Raw genomic sequence first — 19,401 nt, forward strand, 5'->3', positions numbered from 1 at the left:
AAATATCCAATCGAGATTGTATGCAGAGAGCTTGCCCCTTCGTGGAATGTCTTTCCCCAATGGGTTGTTTTTGAACCAATTTCTTTTGAATGAGCCTCGTAGCGGTATGCCCCAATATTCGAATTTTTGAAAGGTATGCCCCCAATCCCCAAGATCCGGAGGATGTAACCTTAGAAAGAAACTAACCACCTACTTGACATAGATTGTCCCAAGATTTGAATTTTGAAAAGTATGCCCCCAATTTTCAATCTGAAGGAATGTCCTTAGATCTCACCATGTGGTGATATGATTTGATATGGTTTTCTCTGAGTATCTAAATCTTGAAAAAAAATTTCTTTGAAATCGATTGAAAGGGAAATTGGATCCTACGTTCCGTAAGATGAACTTGATATGAATTGCCTCCATATTTGAGATTTGAAAGGTGTACCCCTAATTACCAGGTCTTAGAAATGTATGCCCCTGATTAATTGGTGCTTTGAAATGTGATCCAAATTGATTGAATCTTAGAATGATTGCCCCTATGATCGTTAGGATTTTCCCCAGATTATAGGGCTCATCTTAGATGTTTTTCCCCTAATCAAGAGTGTTTTGAAATGGATTTCTTTTGATTAAACCAATTTTGAGATCTCATTGATGCTACGCGTTGATTCTTATGTAAAATTGTACCTCTTTGAGAAGTAATTCTAAATTGATGCACATGAAAGTTTTGAAATTGAAATTTATTATTGAAGAGATATAGAGTTACAGAGGGTGGTGAGGACGGCTTCTATGGGGTTATCATGCATATTTACGAGTTGGTTTATAATTATATGGACTCGGAAAATAAAGTTGTCTTATTTTATTGTGACTGGTATGATCCATCTTCTAGAGGAACAAAATTTGATAAAAAATATAACATTGTTGAGATTTGAAGAGATAGAATGTTAGGCAAGTTTATAATGTACCTTATCCTTCAATTACCCCACACAAATGAGAATGGTGTGTTGTAATCAAGTTTCAACCCAATGGGTCACATTGAGACTGATGAATTAATGGAAGATGTTGCATACCAACATGATGAGATTTCACCTGTTAATGAGGTAATTGAAATTGAGGAGATTGTAAGTTTGTGTGATACTGTAGTTGAGGGTCAACAAGTTGAGGAAACTATCTTGTTGTCAACAAATCATATAGAAGAAGAGCATGAAGATCTAGGAGAGTCTGAAGACAATAATATCAGATCCGATGAAGACAACGAAGAATATGATGATGAATAAATTGAATATGTAATATTATCTTGAGTATTTCATTATCTTGTGTAATATTAACTTTCTAATATTATCTTTCAAATAATATCTTATGCAATATCAACTTTCAAATATTATCTTAGGTAATATTAACTTGATAATATTATCTTGTGTAATATTATCTTTCAAATATTATCTTGTGTAACAGGAAAAAATGACACCCAAAAGAGATGAAAAAGGTAGGGGTCAACAAAAGCCTCGCCGCACCAGATTCATTGTCGAGGAGGTTCCTGACTCAGATATGTTCGTTCCAATGCCACATTCTACTCTATGCTCTACTCCACTGCCTATGCATCCTACACCACCCATGTCTGGATCTTTCACTGGATTACTATCCACGCCCCCTGGATGCACACCAGCAGTTTTTTTGTCCCCCTGGATACTCTAACCCCATATATTTTCCTATGGAGACAGGTGGATCTAGCATGCCATTACCCATTCATATGGGGACAGGTGGATCTAGTAGCATGCCATTACCCATGCATATGGAGACAGGTGGATCTAGTAGCATGTCATTACCCATGCATATGGGGACAGGTGGATTACCCATTCTTTCTTAGGATGATACCAGTGCTCTTAGAGATACCAGTGTGTAGCGGGGAAAATCTGATATCGAAGCCATAGGATTGACTCGAATCAATATTTCGTTTAAAATCGCCACCGCGCTTTATTGTTTCCAAAGGAAAAGGGAAAAGAACGAAAAACCCAAAGTTTTGTTTTTAAAACAAGAAAGAGATCTCAGGTACGGGTGTTGATTATACATGGGGAAGGTTTTAAGCACCCCTCATATCTGTGGTACTCCACAGGAACCTTTTTGAAAATCTGTGTCGTGTGTGCTAAAAAAGAGTTTGTTTTATTTTTAAAGTAAGTTCGGCAAAGCGTTAAGCTTTGTGCCTACATACCTCCTCGGTGCAATGGAGAAGTCAGAGCTAATGTAGTTCCGCTTAAAGGGAAAACGTTTAAAAAACGAATAAACACTTTATCATCGTCGGAGAGAAATACTCAGCCATTGATCTTGAGCATGAGAACAAATGAGTTCTTTGCATCGCAAATGAAAGAAGGGCTCCAACTCGGATAGAAATCAACGAGTATGCCACTAGCTCTCTCACGCGAAAAAGATCTCATTATATCGATCAATTTCAAAATCGTGGGGTATTACCACTCGTTTTGACAATTAACAGTGTCTAAACTTTTGAAGAAAAGCCACTAAGGGCAAAAGATATTTTAAGAGAAAAGGTTTTGTAAAGATTGCAAACATAAGAAAGTTTTGTAAAAAGGGAGAAGATTTTGAAAATCTAAGAAGTGGGAGGAGATGAAGAGGCTAACCTAGTGCATAAAATAAAAGCTAAGGAAAGAAACGGTCTAACCGAAATAAGAAGCCAACACTTGACATTAAGAGTCAAGGTAGATTTCCCATCCTTTGAATTATCAATACCAAATCAACATTATCACTTGGGGATCCAGATGAATTTATTATCTTAGCACCACTTTTGCATTAAGCACATGAAAATTCTGACAAAAATCGGGCAGAGTAACGGCTGTTTTCGGGTAAAATCCTTATATCAATGCCTTGGAATTAACCATCAAGGGCTTTCAAGGAAATACCTGCACATACAAACAGACAACAATCCAATGCTAGACAGACAGAATAACAGCAGAGTAACAATATCATAAGGGTCCAGAGGTACTAAGTCCATAAGTCCGAATCTCCAAAATGCTCGGGATAGTAACCAATAGTCCGAAAGAGAGCCTTAAACGTTTTTTAGATTTTTGTTTTTTATTAGTGTTTTAGCATAAAAGTAAAGTATGATCCAAGTGGACAAAAGAAAATGGCGGAAACATAAACATAGTGTCCAAATGGACAAAGAGAAAATAGCGGAATATAAACGTCCAAAGGGACAAAGAGAAAATAGCGGAATATAAATACGATGAAATGATAAAATAAAGCGATAAAGCGAGAAATATAAAGAGCAATATAATAAATTGCGGAAATTAAAGTCAATTGTTAGATGTTAAAGATAACCATCTTGAAACTTGTCAAGTATGTTATCAAAGTTAGTAATTAAGATCGATGGTGAGTGAAGGATGTCCTCGGATTTAAATTCAATAGAAATTTATCAGAAGCTTGATAAAATCATAGCGACTACACGATAAACCTCTATAAGTCTTAAATCAACCACATACAATTCTCTTCCATATTTGATCTTTTTTATTCGGGACACGAAATATTGCGCTATGTTAAGCAGATCGCCAAGTGATTTATGTAGAAATCACCCTACAACGAGGCCGGTCAAAACTTTATGTGCTAATGCATGCGAGAAGAACGATATGTAGATCGCTTTCCGAAAGCAATACCGCACGAAAAGAAAAATGGTGAGTGATCTAGTCTTTACCAAGAATCCATAAGAATTCTCAAGGCATTAAGACTTTCATCGATCAAAATAAAAAGAAGTAAAAGATGGAACCACATTAAAAGCTCCTTTCATCCATAATTTCAATCACTTAATATTGCGGATTTGGATTCTCATCCTATGAACGCCCTAAGTCCATTGAAATTAGAGAGAAATTAGGCCTCTAACTTGTGATTCAAAGAAAATATCAAAAGAATGGAGTAGAAGATGAGTTAGAACCAAAAACAAGTCAAAAAAAGGCAAAAAACACATTCTGCTTAGATGTAAATCGATTTGCACAAAGTGTAAATCGATTTACATAACTCAGTTTTCAAATCTCTGCAGTTTTTCAGTTGTGTAAATCGATTTGCACCAGATGTAAATCGATTTGCACAACACAGTTTTTCAAAAAAACAGCAAATCAAGAGAAGGAAACTTGTTTAAACATAAAACCAAACACCTTGTGATCTTGGATCAATTTGTGCACGAAAATGTATCAAGTAAGCCAGCAAAACTCATCAATGTAGCACCAAAGGTGCATCAAACATAAACAACAATGGATCACATCTTGGATTATGGAAAGGATCTAGAATTTTTCCAAATCTTTCACAAACTTTGAATCTTCTTCAAGAACACACAACCACAAGCCTTGATATCTCACAATTGATGAAGAAAGTAGTGTTTATGTTGGGGTTTAGCTCTAAATTAGTGAGGTTCAAGATGTAACTCACTAATTTTTGTAGAAGAAATGAGAGCTTTGAGTGAGGGGCTTGGAAGAGGTGAGGAGAGAAAGAGCAAGATTTTTCTTGGCTATCAAAGCTTGAAAAATGATGAGGGGAATGCCTCAATTTATAGCACTTAGGATTGGGAAATTTTGTGGCTTGGAGTTAGGATTGGAAAATAGAATTAGGCTTGGGAAAAGGATTTGGAGCCAAAAATGAGATCCAATGGTCTTGATTCAATCACATGAGGGTTTATGATTAAATGATGTAGATAATCAAATGTAAGAACTAAGTCATGCTTCCCATGCCTGCAAATGATGTCAACACTTTCAAAAGCTGAATTTTGCCTTCATTTTTCCAAATTCGCACTGGTGCAATCGATTTGCACCTTATGCAAATCTATTTACATTGCTGAAAAAGGCAAAATCTGGGGAAAAAACAGTTATGCAAATCGATTGCTGTGTTATGCAAATCGATTTGCACTGATGGCAGAAGCAAATCTGGTGCAGAATCAGTTGTGTAAATCGATTTACACCTTATGCAAATCGATTTGCACAGTGAAAATGTTGAAAAATGTTCCTTTGATGGATATTTTGACTTGATACCTACAAAACACAAACATACAAGAGCACAAGGCAATTTTTTTGGTATTTCGGTTAGTAAAACAATATATACAAGACTAAAACATGGGTGCTCGATGATTCCCTTGTAGATGAATTGAGCACAACATCACCAGTAGAGCTCTAAACTAAAACTTCTTGATTGATGATTGATATGCAAATGATGTGTAATCTTAGAGTCAAAAATTGGGGTATGACAGATGCCCCTATTTAAGTTTCTTCGATTCGAAGATACGATGATTGGGAAATCTTCGTTTTGACGAAATCGAAGATACTTAAATATATAAAACACAATTTTTGAACCTAAGATGCTATGCAATATTTAATGAATGCATATGATGAGGATAAAACACGGCAACACCGGGGAGGAAAAGGAACTCCACTGGGGAAACAAATGTCTTGCGTGCAGAACTCCACTAGGGAAGGCAAGACTTTGTTGGAGAGACGAAACTTTGGTGGGAACAGAAATTTCTCTGGGGAAAACATTTCGCACCAGAGAGGTTAAAGTACCACTTTTCGTTGGAGATGAGAAAGGGGGCATCCTCTTTCAATGGGGATGAGAAAAAATGCATCCTGAATCAGAATGCCAATCTTCCGTTTAACAGAAAACACACCATCGTTCCTCTGATGATATGAATAGAAATGCATCGACGTACCACTGACGATGAGAATATATCAATATACACCAACGTTCCACTGGAGGTGAGCTACCAACTCAATAGTTGAAGGTAGAGAAAGATTGAATTACCACCTCAATAGTTGATGATAAGCTACCAACTCAATAGTTGAAGGTAGAAGAAAATTGAATTACCGCCTCAATGGTTGACGATAAACTACCAACTCAATAGTTGAAAGTAGAAGAAAATTGAATTACCGCCTCAATGGTTGACGATAAACTACCAACTCAATAGTTGAAGGTAGAAGAAAATTGAATTACCGCCTCAATGGTTGACGATAAGCTACCAACTCAAGAGTTGAAGGTAGAAGGAAATTGAATTACCGCCTCAATGGTTGACGATAAGCTACCAACTCAATAGTTGAAGGTAGAAGGAAATTGAATTACCGCCTCAATGGTTGACGATAAGCTACCAACTCAATAGTTGAAGGTAGAAGGAAATTGAATTACCGCCTCAATGGTTGACGATAAGCTGCTGAGAACAATAAGTTGCCGCTAAGAATAGGGATCAACTTCTTCTTTAATCAAGGACATGGCTTGAGAAAAGGAACTGGATGCAAACTGTCACTTACACTGAAGCGACTTACTATTTGCTGAGCTTCTTCCATTTGGGATCAAGAAGTTCATAAAGCCTGAGAGATTATCACTTGCTGTGAAGATAAGATTGATATGTAGAGACACACAAACTTTCTCAAATAAAGAGGCTTCCATTTGTTGTCAACCAAAACATAATGGGGATAACACAAGTTGTTCAAAGTCAAGATCTGCCCTTTGCTTTCAAGCACATCCCTGGTGGAAAATAAGCCTTTCAATATCTGATAGGAACATCAATCACAAACGAATTCTCCATTATTGAGGAAAGCCGAATCCTTAATAGGTGTAAAATAAATGCCTTCTCAATCTAGATTTCCCAGCCTAGAGAGGTTCAAAATAGTATTGCAAGAGACCAAAGTTCAACTCCTGGAATAAACTGGATAGAAACGGTAAAAAAAGACTCTATCCAATGAGGAATGAACTCAAATGGGGATTAACTCCATCCTGACAAGTGAGCTGAGGAGGAACACCGAAGCAAAATTCTTCCACGAGGAACAAACTCAGTGGGAATTATCAATCTCTGCGAGGAATTTACAGATCATCTTCTTCTTATCAAAAAAGATTGGACAACATATCAAGCTCTATCAGAGAAAATTTCTTTGGAGAAAATCACCATTCCAAACTTGCAGAGCAAATAAGAAGTTAACATCAAAGCAAACAAGTTAACATGCGGGGGATTTTAGTTCAAAACTCAACACAGGGTGAGAAAGAAAACCCAACAGTCAACTCCTGTCTCAAAACTTCTTGGTAGAGAGTGACATACTCTAGATTGATCATGGCAGCGACCTTTGTACTTCAAGCTAATGAGGTGATCAAGGTAACTTTTGATTCACAACTTGCCCCAGACTACATGGTCTATGAGAGGAAACTACCTCAAAAAGGTTCATAGAGATCCTTGGCGTCATGAAGACTTGGAATAATCTTCCCCATATCAACAGATTCTTGGAGAGATTTATCAAATCTCGACGTAGCTGCCCCAGATTGACTAAACTTGGCACATTCTTTTACTCGACAAAGTCTTCGAGCTTTGCCCCATATGGTAATCAAACTTGCAAAAGCATTATACTGGGAGAACAACATGCCCCTGGCAATGTTTTAGTTTTCTACTGATGATCAGATGTAAACTTCCTGGATGTCAAACAAATGTTTACAAGCAGAAAAATGTTTATTCTGAGAATGGTAATGAAAATGCAACAATTACGTAAGCCTTGAAGTTTTTTTTTTTTTTTAAAAAGATGTCGCAAAACCTTGTGAATGAATCACTAGTTAAGAGATGACATTGATTTTTGTATGCATATGATACCAACACAAGTTTTCCGCATAACCGATAGGAGTCAGGAACGCTTTCTTGTTTAAGTATGCTTTCGAAATAAACCCTGCTTCAATTAGGACTTTTGAGGGTTGTAACGTGGCCTGGTTCACGATTTTCAGAAAAAAAAAGATTTTTAGGCTCAAAGTTTATTTAGCCCACCCCAACTTCGTGATGTTCTCCAGTTCTATGTTCAGTTAACTTAACATGAGTATTCATCTCTCAAAAGGATTTTGTGCCATTAAGGATCCAATGAAGATTTCTTGGAGTAGCAGTCACCCTTTTGTCTTCATTTTTGTATTCACACAGATTTGTTCACTGTTGAGGACTTTTGCTTTGTAGTCCTTTCTTTTCACTTTTCATTTTTTTTTATTTTCCCTAACTTTTGCCTGGACTAATTCTTTTGAATTGGTCGTCCAGCGGGATGCTCTAACTTTTTCCTAAGTCATTTATTTTCAATTTTCTGACTTAGCGAGCTTTTTCTTCTTATTTCTTTCTTTTGTTTTTTTCATTCTTTTGATTTGAACAAATCGTGTGATATTGACTTTGTCTTGACTTGTTGAGAGGATTGTGACTGCTTCACTTCTTGGCAGATGAAGGATAACCATTGTGGTTTCACATTTTCCAGCCTTTTTGATGCGCGAGGGATAACCATTGTGGTTTCCCATGATCCAACCTTTGATGTGGATATGACATGATTGACACTTGGATGCACAGTCCTTTTTTGAAATATGAACACTCCGTCAAATTAACTGAAGACTACCCTGCCCCAGGTTAAAAATTAGGGTTTTTTTTTTGTTTAGAAAAGAAACTCCTACTTCAATGCTCAAAGGGGTTAGCAAGGGATTATCTTCCTTATATCTCCGGTGTTTGGGAATTTGAAACAATGCCTGTACATCATCAGCAGGGTTTTATTCAAGAGCATACAACCAAAAATTTTGCGTTTTCAGATCATCATCCTCCCTCCAATCTTTGCATAAGCAAGAGTTTGGCAAAAGCACTTGGTATCATAATGCATAAAAAACAAATAAACATGAGTGAAACGAATGAATTACTTCAAGACAAACATTATCATTGTATTAGCATTAACATTAAAAAATAAACAAGTTTCTACATGCAAACAATGCATTGAAAAACAAGAAATATTACAAATGGAAATCAATAAGAATACTAAAAACTGAGAAAAACTCTCTCCATCTGGGTTTGTGCTGAAGGAAACATCTTTCAAACTTCAGGCTACCATCAATAGTGATTCATTCATGCTTTGGCAAGGGATTATTTTGAACATTAGGGCCAATGTCTCGGAAAGACAAAATACCAGCACGAGTCAATCTTTGAACTTCAACCTTTAGAGCCCAACAATCTTCTAAACTGTGTTCGGGAGCATCCTGATGAAAAGCGCAAGTAACATCAACATTGTACCACCATGGAATCTTCTCTAGAATTGGAGGTGGTGATCTTGGTTGAACCAACTTCTTATGAATTAGAGCGGGATACAATTCTGTATATGTCATGGGGATAGGATCAAAATTAGGCTTTCGTCTTGCTGGCTGCTGACTAGCCTGAGCCAAATAAGCTGAATTCACAATGGGAGTCACTGACACCACTTGCTGAGGTTGATGACTAGCTTTTCCCTTGGATCGACTATTCCTTCCGTGAGAAACAACATTAGCATCAGATTCATTCTTCTTCTGAAAAGATGAACCATACTTCTTCACAATGCTAGATACACTGTCATTCTGAACCAGACGTCCTTCTCTTACAGCTTCTTCGAGTCTGACACCCATTCCCACCATTTCGGTGAAGTCTACAGGAGCACTCGCAATCATCTTCTCATAATAAAATGGACCAAGAGTCTTCAGGAAAATCTTAGTCATCTCTTTTTCTTCCATCGGAGGAATCACTTGGGCGGCAACCTCACGCCATCTCTAAGCATATTCCTTGAAAGATTCCTTTTCTTTTTGCATCATAGTTCGCAATTTATCTCTATCAGGAGCCATGTCCACATTATATTTGTATTGCATCACAAACGCCTCAGCTAAGTCATTAAAAGTGCGAATATGGGTGCTATCGAGGCCCATATACCACTTAGATACAGCTCCAGTCAAACTGTCTTGGAAATAATGAATCAACAAACGTTGATCATCAGTGTGAGTGGACATCTTCCTTACATACATCACCAGATGTGCCTGAGGACAGGAGTTTCCCTTATATTTCTCAAATTCAGGTAGCTCGAACTTAGCAGGTACTTTCACATTGGGAACAAGGCAAAGATCATGCACATTCTTTCCAAACAGTTCTTTCCCACGTATGGCTTTCATCTCTTTCTGCAGTTCTTCAAACTGATCTTGGAAACCATCCATTCTGTCATGAACTTCACTTGGAGCAGCATCATAAATGGGCTCTGGGACAAAAGGACCATTATGAACAATAGGAGATGTGTTGACCATAACAGGAGTCAAAGGACGAGTCATCTCAGGAACAGATAGATAACCTTCAGGCATGCCCCAAGGATATCCACTAGGCATACGTTGCTGAGTAGCAGCAGCAGGAACAGCAGGAATCGTCGTAGTAGCAATTTCAGAAATTACAGTGGTCTGACTCTGAGCTTGGGCATTGGGAGGTGGAACATGATTCTGATTCTGATTCTGAGTAGTCATCAATGTCTCAACCAGAGCAGTGAGACGCTCAACACCAGATCTCAAAGTAATAACCTCTTCACGTAGCTCACGATTCTCTTGTTCAAGTCCTTCCATCTTCTTCTTGCAGTTAGCTCGAGTGTTATACCGGTGAGACAGCTTGATTCTTTCACTTCTGTATGAAGAACACTGAATAAGACCTCGGGAATACTCTCGGAAGCAAGACCATAATGCGGAATGATGCATGAAGTGCAAATGATTTGTTTTTTTATTATTATTTGAGTTTCAAGGAACTTAAGATATTAACTTGTAAACACTCAAACATTGTACTGAAGCTTCGATTAAGTTATCGTCAAAATCAATCATCCATTTTTGGTGGATTAGAGTTTTCACCCCATCAACACCCAAGATCCATTGAGTTTGATGAAACTTATGATGTTTACACGGAAAGACGTCTAAGTTCCTTGAAAATCAAAAGAAAAAGAGTTTTCATGGATGCATGAATGCATGGTTTATGCATCAACCACAACCAAGAGCATGCCAGGTAACATAAGATCACATCAAATCACACAAAGTCACACAGTCCAGGTTCAAATGTTCGACGTCACGAGCATGGAGTCATGGGTATACCCATCCCACAAGGCGTGTTCTAAGGAATTTTGTACCTGCCGATCGGGTTCTACAAAGGTTCCCAGAGTTTTCAATCTTCTATCGGATATTACCGGCATGCACAATTGCTCATGGGCGCCAACAATATGCCTAAAAAGACCTCGTCTGAGCGTAGTATCGCATGACAACAAGCTCAAACTGGTACTTGATCTTGTTTCTGCACTACATCCTAAAAAAAGCTTAGATGGGTTAAAAAGGTTCTAGGCCATTCAGCTTCTACGGACACTCACTATTGAAAGTAATAGCGTTATCACGATGGTTCGTAACAACCTCTACTACCTTCCATGAGGCCTCCACTGATTGGGGTTCCACCATATGACACTCATGGTAAGGATTGCTCCTGACATGCGACTATTGGTCTTACCACCTCCTATCTCAAGTTACTCATCAAAGTTCGGGTTAGAACTTTATCTCATCACAAAGGAACCATCGAGCACCAAAAAGAAAAAAAAAAGAAAATAAACATACAAAGCACACAAAAATATATACAAATAAAACACACAGACAAACAAAAATAGGCTTAACACACTTAAAACTGGATCCCCAGTGAACTCTCCATTTTTCTGTAGCGGGGAAAATCTGATATCGAAGTCATAGGATTGACTCGAATCAATATTTCGTTTGAAATCGCCACCGCACTTTATTGTTTCCAAAGGAAAAGGGAAAAGAACGAAAAACCCAAAGTTTTGTTTTTAAAACAAGAAAGAGATCTCAGGTACGGGTGTTGATTATACAAGGGGAAGGTTTTAAGCACCCCTCATATCTGTGGTACTCCACATGAACCTTTTTGAAAATCTGTGTCGTGTGTGCTAAAAGAGAGTTTGTTTTATTTTTAAAATAAGCTCGGCAAAGCGTTAAGCTTTGTGCCTACATACCTCCTTGGTGCAATGGAGAAGTCAGAGCTAATGTAGTTCCGCTTAAAGGGAAAACGTTTAAAAAACGAATAAACACTTTATCGTCGTCGGAGAGAAATACTCAGCCATTGATCTTGAGCATGAGAACAAATGAGTTCTTTGCATCGCAAATGAAAGAAGGGCCCCAACTCGGATAGAAATCAACGAGTATGCCACTAGCTCTCTCACGCGAAAAAGATCTCATTATATCGATCAATTTCAAAATCGTGGGGTATTACCACTCGTTTCGACAATTAACAGTGTCTAAACTTTTGAAGAAAAGCCACTAAGGGCAAAAGATATTTTAAGAGAAAAGGTTTTGAAAAGATTGCAAACATAAGAAAGTTTTGTAAAAAGGGAGAAGATTTTGAAAATCTAAGAAGTGGGAGGAGATGAAGAGGCTAACCTAGTGCATAAAATAAAAGCTAAGGAAAGAAACGGTCTAACCGAAATAAGAAGCCAACACTTGACATTAAGAGTCAAGGTAGATTTTCCATCCTTTGGAATATCAATACCAAACCAACATTATCACTTGGGGATCCAGATGAACTTATTATCTTAGCACCACTTTTGCATTAAGCACATGAAAATTCTGACAAAAATCGGGCAGAGTAACGGCTGTTTTCGGGTAAAATCCTTATATCAATGCCTTGGAATTAACCATCAAGGGCTTTCAAGGAAATACCTGCACATACAAACACACAACAATCCAATGCCAGACAGACAGAATAACAGCAGAGTAACAATATCATAAGGGTCCAGAGGTACTAAGTCCATAAGTCCGAATCTCCAAAATGCTCGGGATAGTAACCAATAGTCCAAAAGAGAGCCTTAAACGTTTTTTAGATTTTTGTTTTTTATTAGTGTTTTAGCATAAAAGTATAGTATGGTCCAAGTGGACAAAAGAAAATGGCGGAAACATAAACATAGTGTCGAAATGGACAAAGAGAAAATAGAGGAATATAAACGTCCAAAGGGACAAAGAGAAAATAGCGGAATGTAAATACGATGAAATGATAAAATAAAGTGATAAAGCGAGAAATATAAAGAGCAACATAATAAATTGCGGAAATTAAAGTCAATTGTTAGATGTTAAAGATAACCATCTTGAAACTTGTCAAGTATGTTATCAACGTTAGTAATTAAGATCGATGGTGAGTGAAGGATGTCCTCGGATTTAAATTCAATATAAATTTATCAGAAGCTTGATAAAATCATAGCGACTGCACGATAAACCTCTATAAGTCTTAAATCAACCGCATACAGTTCTCTTCCATATTTGATCTTTTTTATTCGGGACACGAAATATTGCGCTATGTTAAGCAGATCGCCAAGTGATTTATGTAGAAATCACCCTACAACGAGGCCGGTCAAAACTTTATGTGCTAATGCATGCGAGAAGAACGATATGTAGATCGCTTTCCGAAAGCAATACCGCACGAAAAGAAAAATGGTGAGTGATCTAGTCTTTACCAAGAATCCATAAGAATTCTCAAGGCATTAAGACTTTCATCGATCAAAATAAAAAGAAGTAAAAGATGGAACCACATTAAAAGCTCTTTTCATCCATAATTTCAATCACTTAATATTGCGGATTTGGATTCTCATCCTATCAACGCCCTAAGTCCATTGAAATTAGAGAGAAATTAGGCCTCTAACTTGTGATTCAAAGAAAATATCAAAAGAATGGAGTAGAAGATGAGTTAGAACCAAAAACAAATAAAAAAAAGGCAAAAAACACATTCTGCTCAGATGTAAATCGATTTGCACAGAGTGTAAATCGATTTACATAACTCAGTTTTCAAATCTGCGCAGTTTTTCAGTTGTGTAAATCGATTTGCACCAGATGTAAATCGATTTGCACAACACAGTTTTAAAAAAAAAAAGCAAATCAAGAGAAGGAAACTTGTTTAAACATAAAACCAAACACCTTGTGATCTTGGATCAATTTGTGCACGAAAATGTATCAAGTAAGCCAGTAAAACTCATCAATGTAGCACCAAAGGTGCTTCAAACATAAACAACAATGGATCACATCTTGGATTATGGAAAGGATCTAGAATTTTACCAAATCTTTCACAAACTTTGAATCGTCTTCAAGAATACACAACCACAAGCCTTGATCTCTCACAATTGATGAAGAAAGTAGTGTTTATGTTGGGGTTTAGCTCTAAATTAGTGAGGTTCAAGATGTAACTCACTAATTTTTGTAGAAGAAATGAGAGCTTTGAGTGAGGGGTTTGGAAGAGGTGATGAGAGAAAGAGAAAGAGTTTTCTTGGCTATCAAAGCTTGAAAAATGATGAGAGGAATGCCTCAATTTATAGTACTTAGGCTTGGGAAATTTTGTGGCTTGGAGTTAGGATTGGAAAATAGAGTTAGGCTTGGGAAAAGGATTTGGAGCCAAAAATGAGATCCAATGGTCTTGATGCAATCACATGAGGGTTTATGATTAAATGATGTAGATAATCAAATGTAAGAACTAAGTCATGCTTCCCATGCTTGCATATGATGTCAACACTTTCAAAAGCTGAATTTTGCCTTCATTTTTCCAAATTCGCACTGGTGCAATCGATTTGCACCTTATGCAAATCTATTTACATTGCTGAAAAAGGCAAAATCTGGGGCAAAAACAGTTATGCAAATCGATTGCTGTCTTATGCAAATCGATTTGCACTGATGGCAGAAGCAAATCTGGTGCAGAATCAGTTGTGTAAATCGATTTACACCTTATGCAAATCGATTTGCACAGTGAAAATGTTGAAAAATGTTCCTTTGATGGATATTTTGACTTGATACCTACAAAACACAAACATACAAGAGCACAAGGCAATATTTTTGGTATTTCGGTTAGTAAAACAATATATACAAGACTAAAACATGGGTGCTCGATGATTCCCTTGCAGATGAATTGAGCACAACATCACCAGTAGAGCTCTAAATTAATACTTCTTGATTGATGATTGGTATGCAAATGATGTGTAATCTTAGGGTCAAAAATTGGGGTATGACACAGTGCTCCCGGAGATACCAGCGCTCCTGAAGATACTAGTGTTGAGGTGCAAACGAGGAGGAAGCGTATTCTGAAAAATAATACGACTCAAAAAATTAAGTATTATGAGGGCAGACTAATCATTTATCCCGATTCAGGATCGTAAGTTTTTGTGTTTTTATATTATATTTTAAATATGAGTTTTATTTAATCAATACTGACTCAATATTTTGTTGTTTAGAATTGTTCCCTCACATCATGCAGTATCGATCATAACATATATTATTAAAGAGAAGTACACACAATTTTGGCCTTCTTATGGAGCTGTACATGAAGATGATAAGGAAAAATGGTTTCAGGCAATTCAGGTATAATTTACTTATTCATTTTGACATTAATTTTTTAATTTTTGCGATATTCATGATTCTACTTTATTTAATATTTTTAAATTCATACAACAATGTAGGAGCAAAGTTGTTGGGATATTAGAGATGAGGTCGCGATTAAAGAAAACTTTCACTCAAAATGTGCTGCTCGGTTTTCAGATACCATGAGGAATGTTAGACTTAAATGGGAAGCAAAAGGGACACGTCCATGTTGGATAGGAGAAGAAATATTCCCAAAGCTTATTGATCATTGGAAGTCAGATAAATTTAAGGAAATATCTGAGCAGGCAAAGAAAAATAGAGCATCTGATGTTGTGAGGGGTTTTTGCCTTTAGTGAGAGGTTTAGCCCCTGGCAAATTTGATTTATTCTTGTAGTGATTCTCTCTCTCTCTCTCTCTCTCTCTCTCTCTCTCTCTCTCTCTCTCTCTCTCTCTCTTCTATAGAAACGGAGTATCGTGCGATGACTTCCACCACTGCTGAAATAATTTGGTTGTGTTGGTTACTCTTAGATATGGGTGTCTATGTTTCTAAACCAACTCCTATGTATTCACTACGCCAAATTTGGCTTTTAGCAACACATCTACGAAAGCAATTTTAGACAAAAGCGCTGTTATAGGTTTCGCTAAAACCAAAACAAAAAAACAAGGGAAAAAAGCGCTGCTATAGGGGATCCTACGAAAGCGCTTTTAAAAAGCGCTTTCTAAGGTTACCTTAAGAAAGCGCTTTTATAAAAGCGCTGCTATAAGTAATATATGAAAGCCCTTTTAAAAGCGCTGTTATAGGGGTAGGAAACGAAAGCGTTTTTTTTCTAAAAAGCGCTGGTATTGGTCTGGTTACGAATGCGCTTTTAAAAGCACTCTCGTAGCTTATTTAAAATTACAATTTTTAAAACAAAAAAAAAAGAAAGAGCGTGTTTTGCCTTCACTGTTCGTCTCTAAGATAAGGAAACCCTATCTCCCTTCGCGCTACTGCTACTGTTTATCCATTCTCCATTACCCATTCTCAGTTCCCATAGTCGCACAACGAAACAACAAAATGGAACAAAATCCAAAACCATAATCCCAAATCCGACGAAATTGACGAAACCTTACTTTAAATTCAACGAAAATGACGAAACCTTACTTCATTTACGACTTTATGGATTCTAATTCCTAACTCTAACCCTAATTGTTCATCTTCATTTATGGCTGCATCTGTTCATCTTCATTAATCTGTGTGTCACCTACATCGATTAAACATTGGTGTATCACCTGCAACGATGGCTCATAGTACTGCTGCGGCTCCTTGAAATTTCAGAAAACTCATTCAGAAAAGTATGGTGTCATTCAACCCAAACAACTCTACAAAGATAAGGGTTTTTTCACACTTTCTCTTGCTTTATTACTATCTTCTGTTTTAGGGTTTTCTCAATTTACCTTTGTCGAGTGTGTATTATGTTATGTTCTGTTCCATGCCTAAAGTGTTTTATGATTCTTTTTCTGAGTGACTTCATAATGAGTGTATCTTGTTTCACCCTTTGTTGTTGAATTTAACCAACCACACCTAGTAGAACAATGCTCATGGGCTGCAAAGAAAAACTAATATTTCTAGTAACATGTTTTTCGTGAACAGAGGAGTATTATGTAACATAAGCCATCTTCTTGTTGCAATCGGTGACTTTGAGAACTACCATTACTTAGGACATTGAAGGTATTAAGATATTGATCGTTATCAACTGTTTTAAGGGTGGCTCTCAGTGTTTGTAGATCAAAGGTTGTGATGAACTTGAATGCACATTTTCCCAATTCAACAATACTTGTTCAAAACGGAAAAAATAATATATGATTAAAAGATGATTCTGAAAATCCCCCAGGCCTAAACTATATTTCTTACTTTCCAGTTTTGTTTGGTTATTTCAACAATTGGAGCATTAACCAGAACATTATGATACTTGAACATGTTTCTTTCAATGTCAGAGCTGGGGATGAGATCAAATGCACAATTGCAGAGTTGCAGCAGTTGAGAGCTGTGCCGGAAAATATACCTTTGGATATAGTTTTTGAAGATGAGCATTTGCTAGTCATAAATCAATCTGCTCACATGGTGATTCTAAGCCTCTTGCTCTAAGTTGTTATTTTAAAATCTTGCATAATCCTCGTGTATAATTGCACATTAGATAGTGTGATTCTGCGAGGTTCTTGTTTTTTATTTATAAATTGATTTCAAACTATCAGAAGTTCAATACTTGATTAAATTCAGGCTGTTTAGACTAAACAACTGCTTCATTTCGTTTTGGTAGTGCTAGAAGCTAATTATTTAAATTGATTTATAATCATGTCAGAAATTTTCAGCATTAAAATGGAAAAGAACTCAAAATATTGATATTCACAAATGTCATTATTTGGTCTCTAACCTAGGTTGTGCATCCATCACTTGGAAATACGTCTGGGACACTTGTCAATGGCATCCTTCACCACTGCAACCTGCCAAATGTTGAATATTCTAAAGAGGAAGCTCTTTCAGATCCAGAAGATTTTGATGATGAACTTAATGGCTTCTCATCTAAGGCAACTTCTTATGAAGGGTTAGATTCTAGATTGTCTTCGCCCAGGGATTGTACATAGATTAGACAAAGGCACGAGTGGGTTGCTAGTTGTGGCCAAGGTACTTTTTATGTTTTCTCAATCTTGTTAAAGTGCCTAACTTTAATGAAGAATTAAACTATTTTCACATTTCAAAAGATTAGCATTCATCTTACACCCTAATATATGTATGCCATGATATCAGGATGAACATTCTCATAAGAAATTGTTTGAACAATTCAAGCTACGCACTATTAAGAGGGTCTATGTCAGTCTCAGTGCTGGGGTACCTACTCCAGTTGCTGGGCGTTTTGAGGTTCCGGTTGGTCGGGATCCTAATAACCGGCTTCGGATGACCGTTGTTGCTGGAGCGGTTAATTCTATAAAGGCTCGTCATGCTGCTAGTAGGTGATCTATGGTACTTTTACACTTCATCTATATTTAGTTATTTACTAATACTGAATTATATTAGGCGCTTGATTCATATTTGACTATTGCAAAATTTAGAATGTATCTTAAAACTATCGACATAAATGTGTATTTTTTAACATTTGTGTACACATATTATATGAACTTTGAGCGTGTTATTATTCAGTTCAGATGACACTGCCAATAAAAAATTCCAGTAGAATAGTTTAACTTTACTAACTAGCAATTATCATGATTCATGATAAAAGGCAACAAGATGCGTAATCCTTCGGTTTTTTTCCATCATATAGCCAAATTAATTGCAAGCTTAATAAAACAGTTGAAATCTCTTGTATGATTCGTTTAAGTTTTAACTCATATGTCATTAGTTAAAACAAGTTTATAGTTTTCACTTACTGAACAGTGCTTTCCAGCTTGCAGATTATCATATAAATTTAAATGAGAGCTTATGTAGAATTAGAAATACAAAAACTAGTTTTAACTTGAAGGGGAAGATGTATATTAAAAACTCATAGTCATTGCAATATTATTTTAATATTGCATTGTATTACATTTTCTAAAAATGTTTTGAGAAGTTTTTTCAAATAGTTTTTATATAAACTGCTTGAATGTGGATCGAATAGAAGCCCGACTTCCAATTATATTCATTTATGTGTAGCTGTTCGAAATGGTAAATTGAGCTTGGATTTTGTATGGATGATATGCTGCAATATCTTGGTTTCTTCTTTGAATTTGGTTTTCTGGTTTTATGTAGGGGCAGTTCATGATTGGTGTAGCAGGGCATTGGTTGAATTGAGATATGACTAAGCTTGGAGTGAGGATATGCAAGATGGAATCAAAAGGTTTTCTTGAACATGGCTTGAAATGCTGAGAATTATGATGGAACTAGTAGAATAGGTGGGATTGGTTTAGTTGTTTAGGGATGATTTTCTTATTGTTATAATGTAATGTGAATTGATTTAGTTGTTTTGGTCATGTTAGAAATATGTGAATCGGTGTATATATATTTTAGATTAATTACAATGGTATATAATGTAATGGTATAATTTATAATGCCTTTTTTGTATATAGTCGAAACCGCTTCTTTGTTGAAATATGAGATTATTGAAATAATGGGATTACAATTGTAAATTATAGGTTTATGGGATAACAATAGTAAATTACAGGTTCATGAAATAATGCTGCCAAAAATGCAGGTTTAGAAATTATAAAAATAATAGGTTTATTAGAAACACT

The 19,401-nt window shown here is 36.4% G+C and overlaps 1 protein-coding gene across 1 annotated transcript; it reads left to right on the top strand.

Annotated features, from left to right (window-relative positions):
• The first annotated feature begins 1,690 nt into the window (after positions 1–1,690).
• On the top strand, positions 1,691–18,148 carry LOC131597602 (RNA pseudouridine synthase 2, chloroplastic-like). Its single transcript, XM_058870291.1, is given in 7 exon segments — positions 1,691–1,823; positions 15,053–15,156; positions 15,255–15,461; positions 17,093–17,257; positions 17,572–17,739; positions 17,741–17,818; positions 17,942–18,148. Coding segments are annotated over 7 exon segments (1,062 nt in total).
• The last annotated feature ends 1,253 nt before the right edge of the window (positions 18,149–19,401 follow it).

The sequence above is a fragment of the Vicia villosa genome, linkage group LG4 (assembly GCF_029867415.1).
Source record: "Vicia villosa cultivar HV-30 ecotype Madison, WI linkage group LG4, Vvil1.0, whole genome shotgun sequence".
NCBI lineage: Eukaryota > Viridiplantae > Streptophyta > Magnoliopsida > Fabales > Fabaceae > Vicia > Vicia villosa.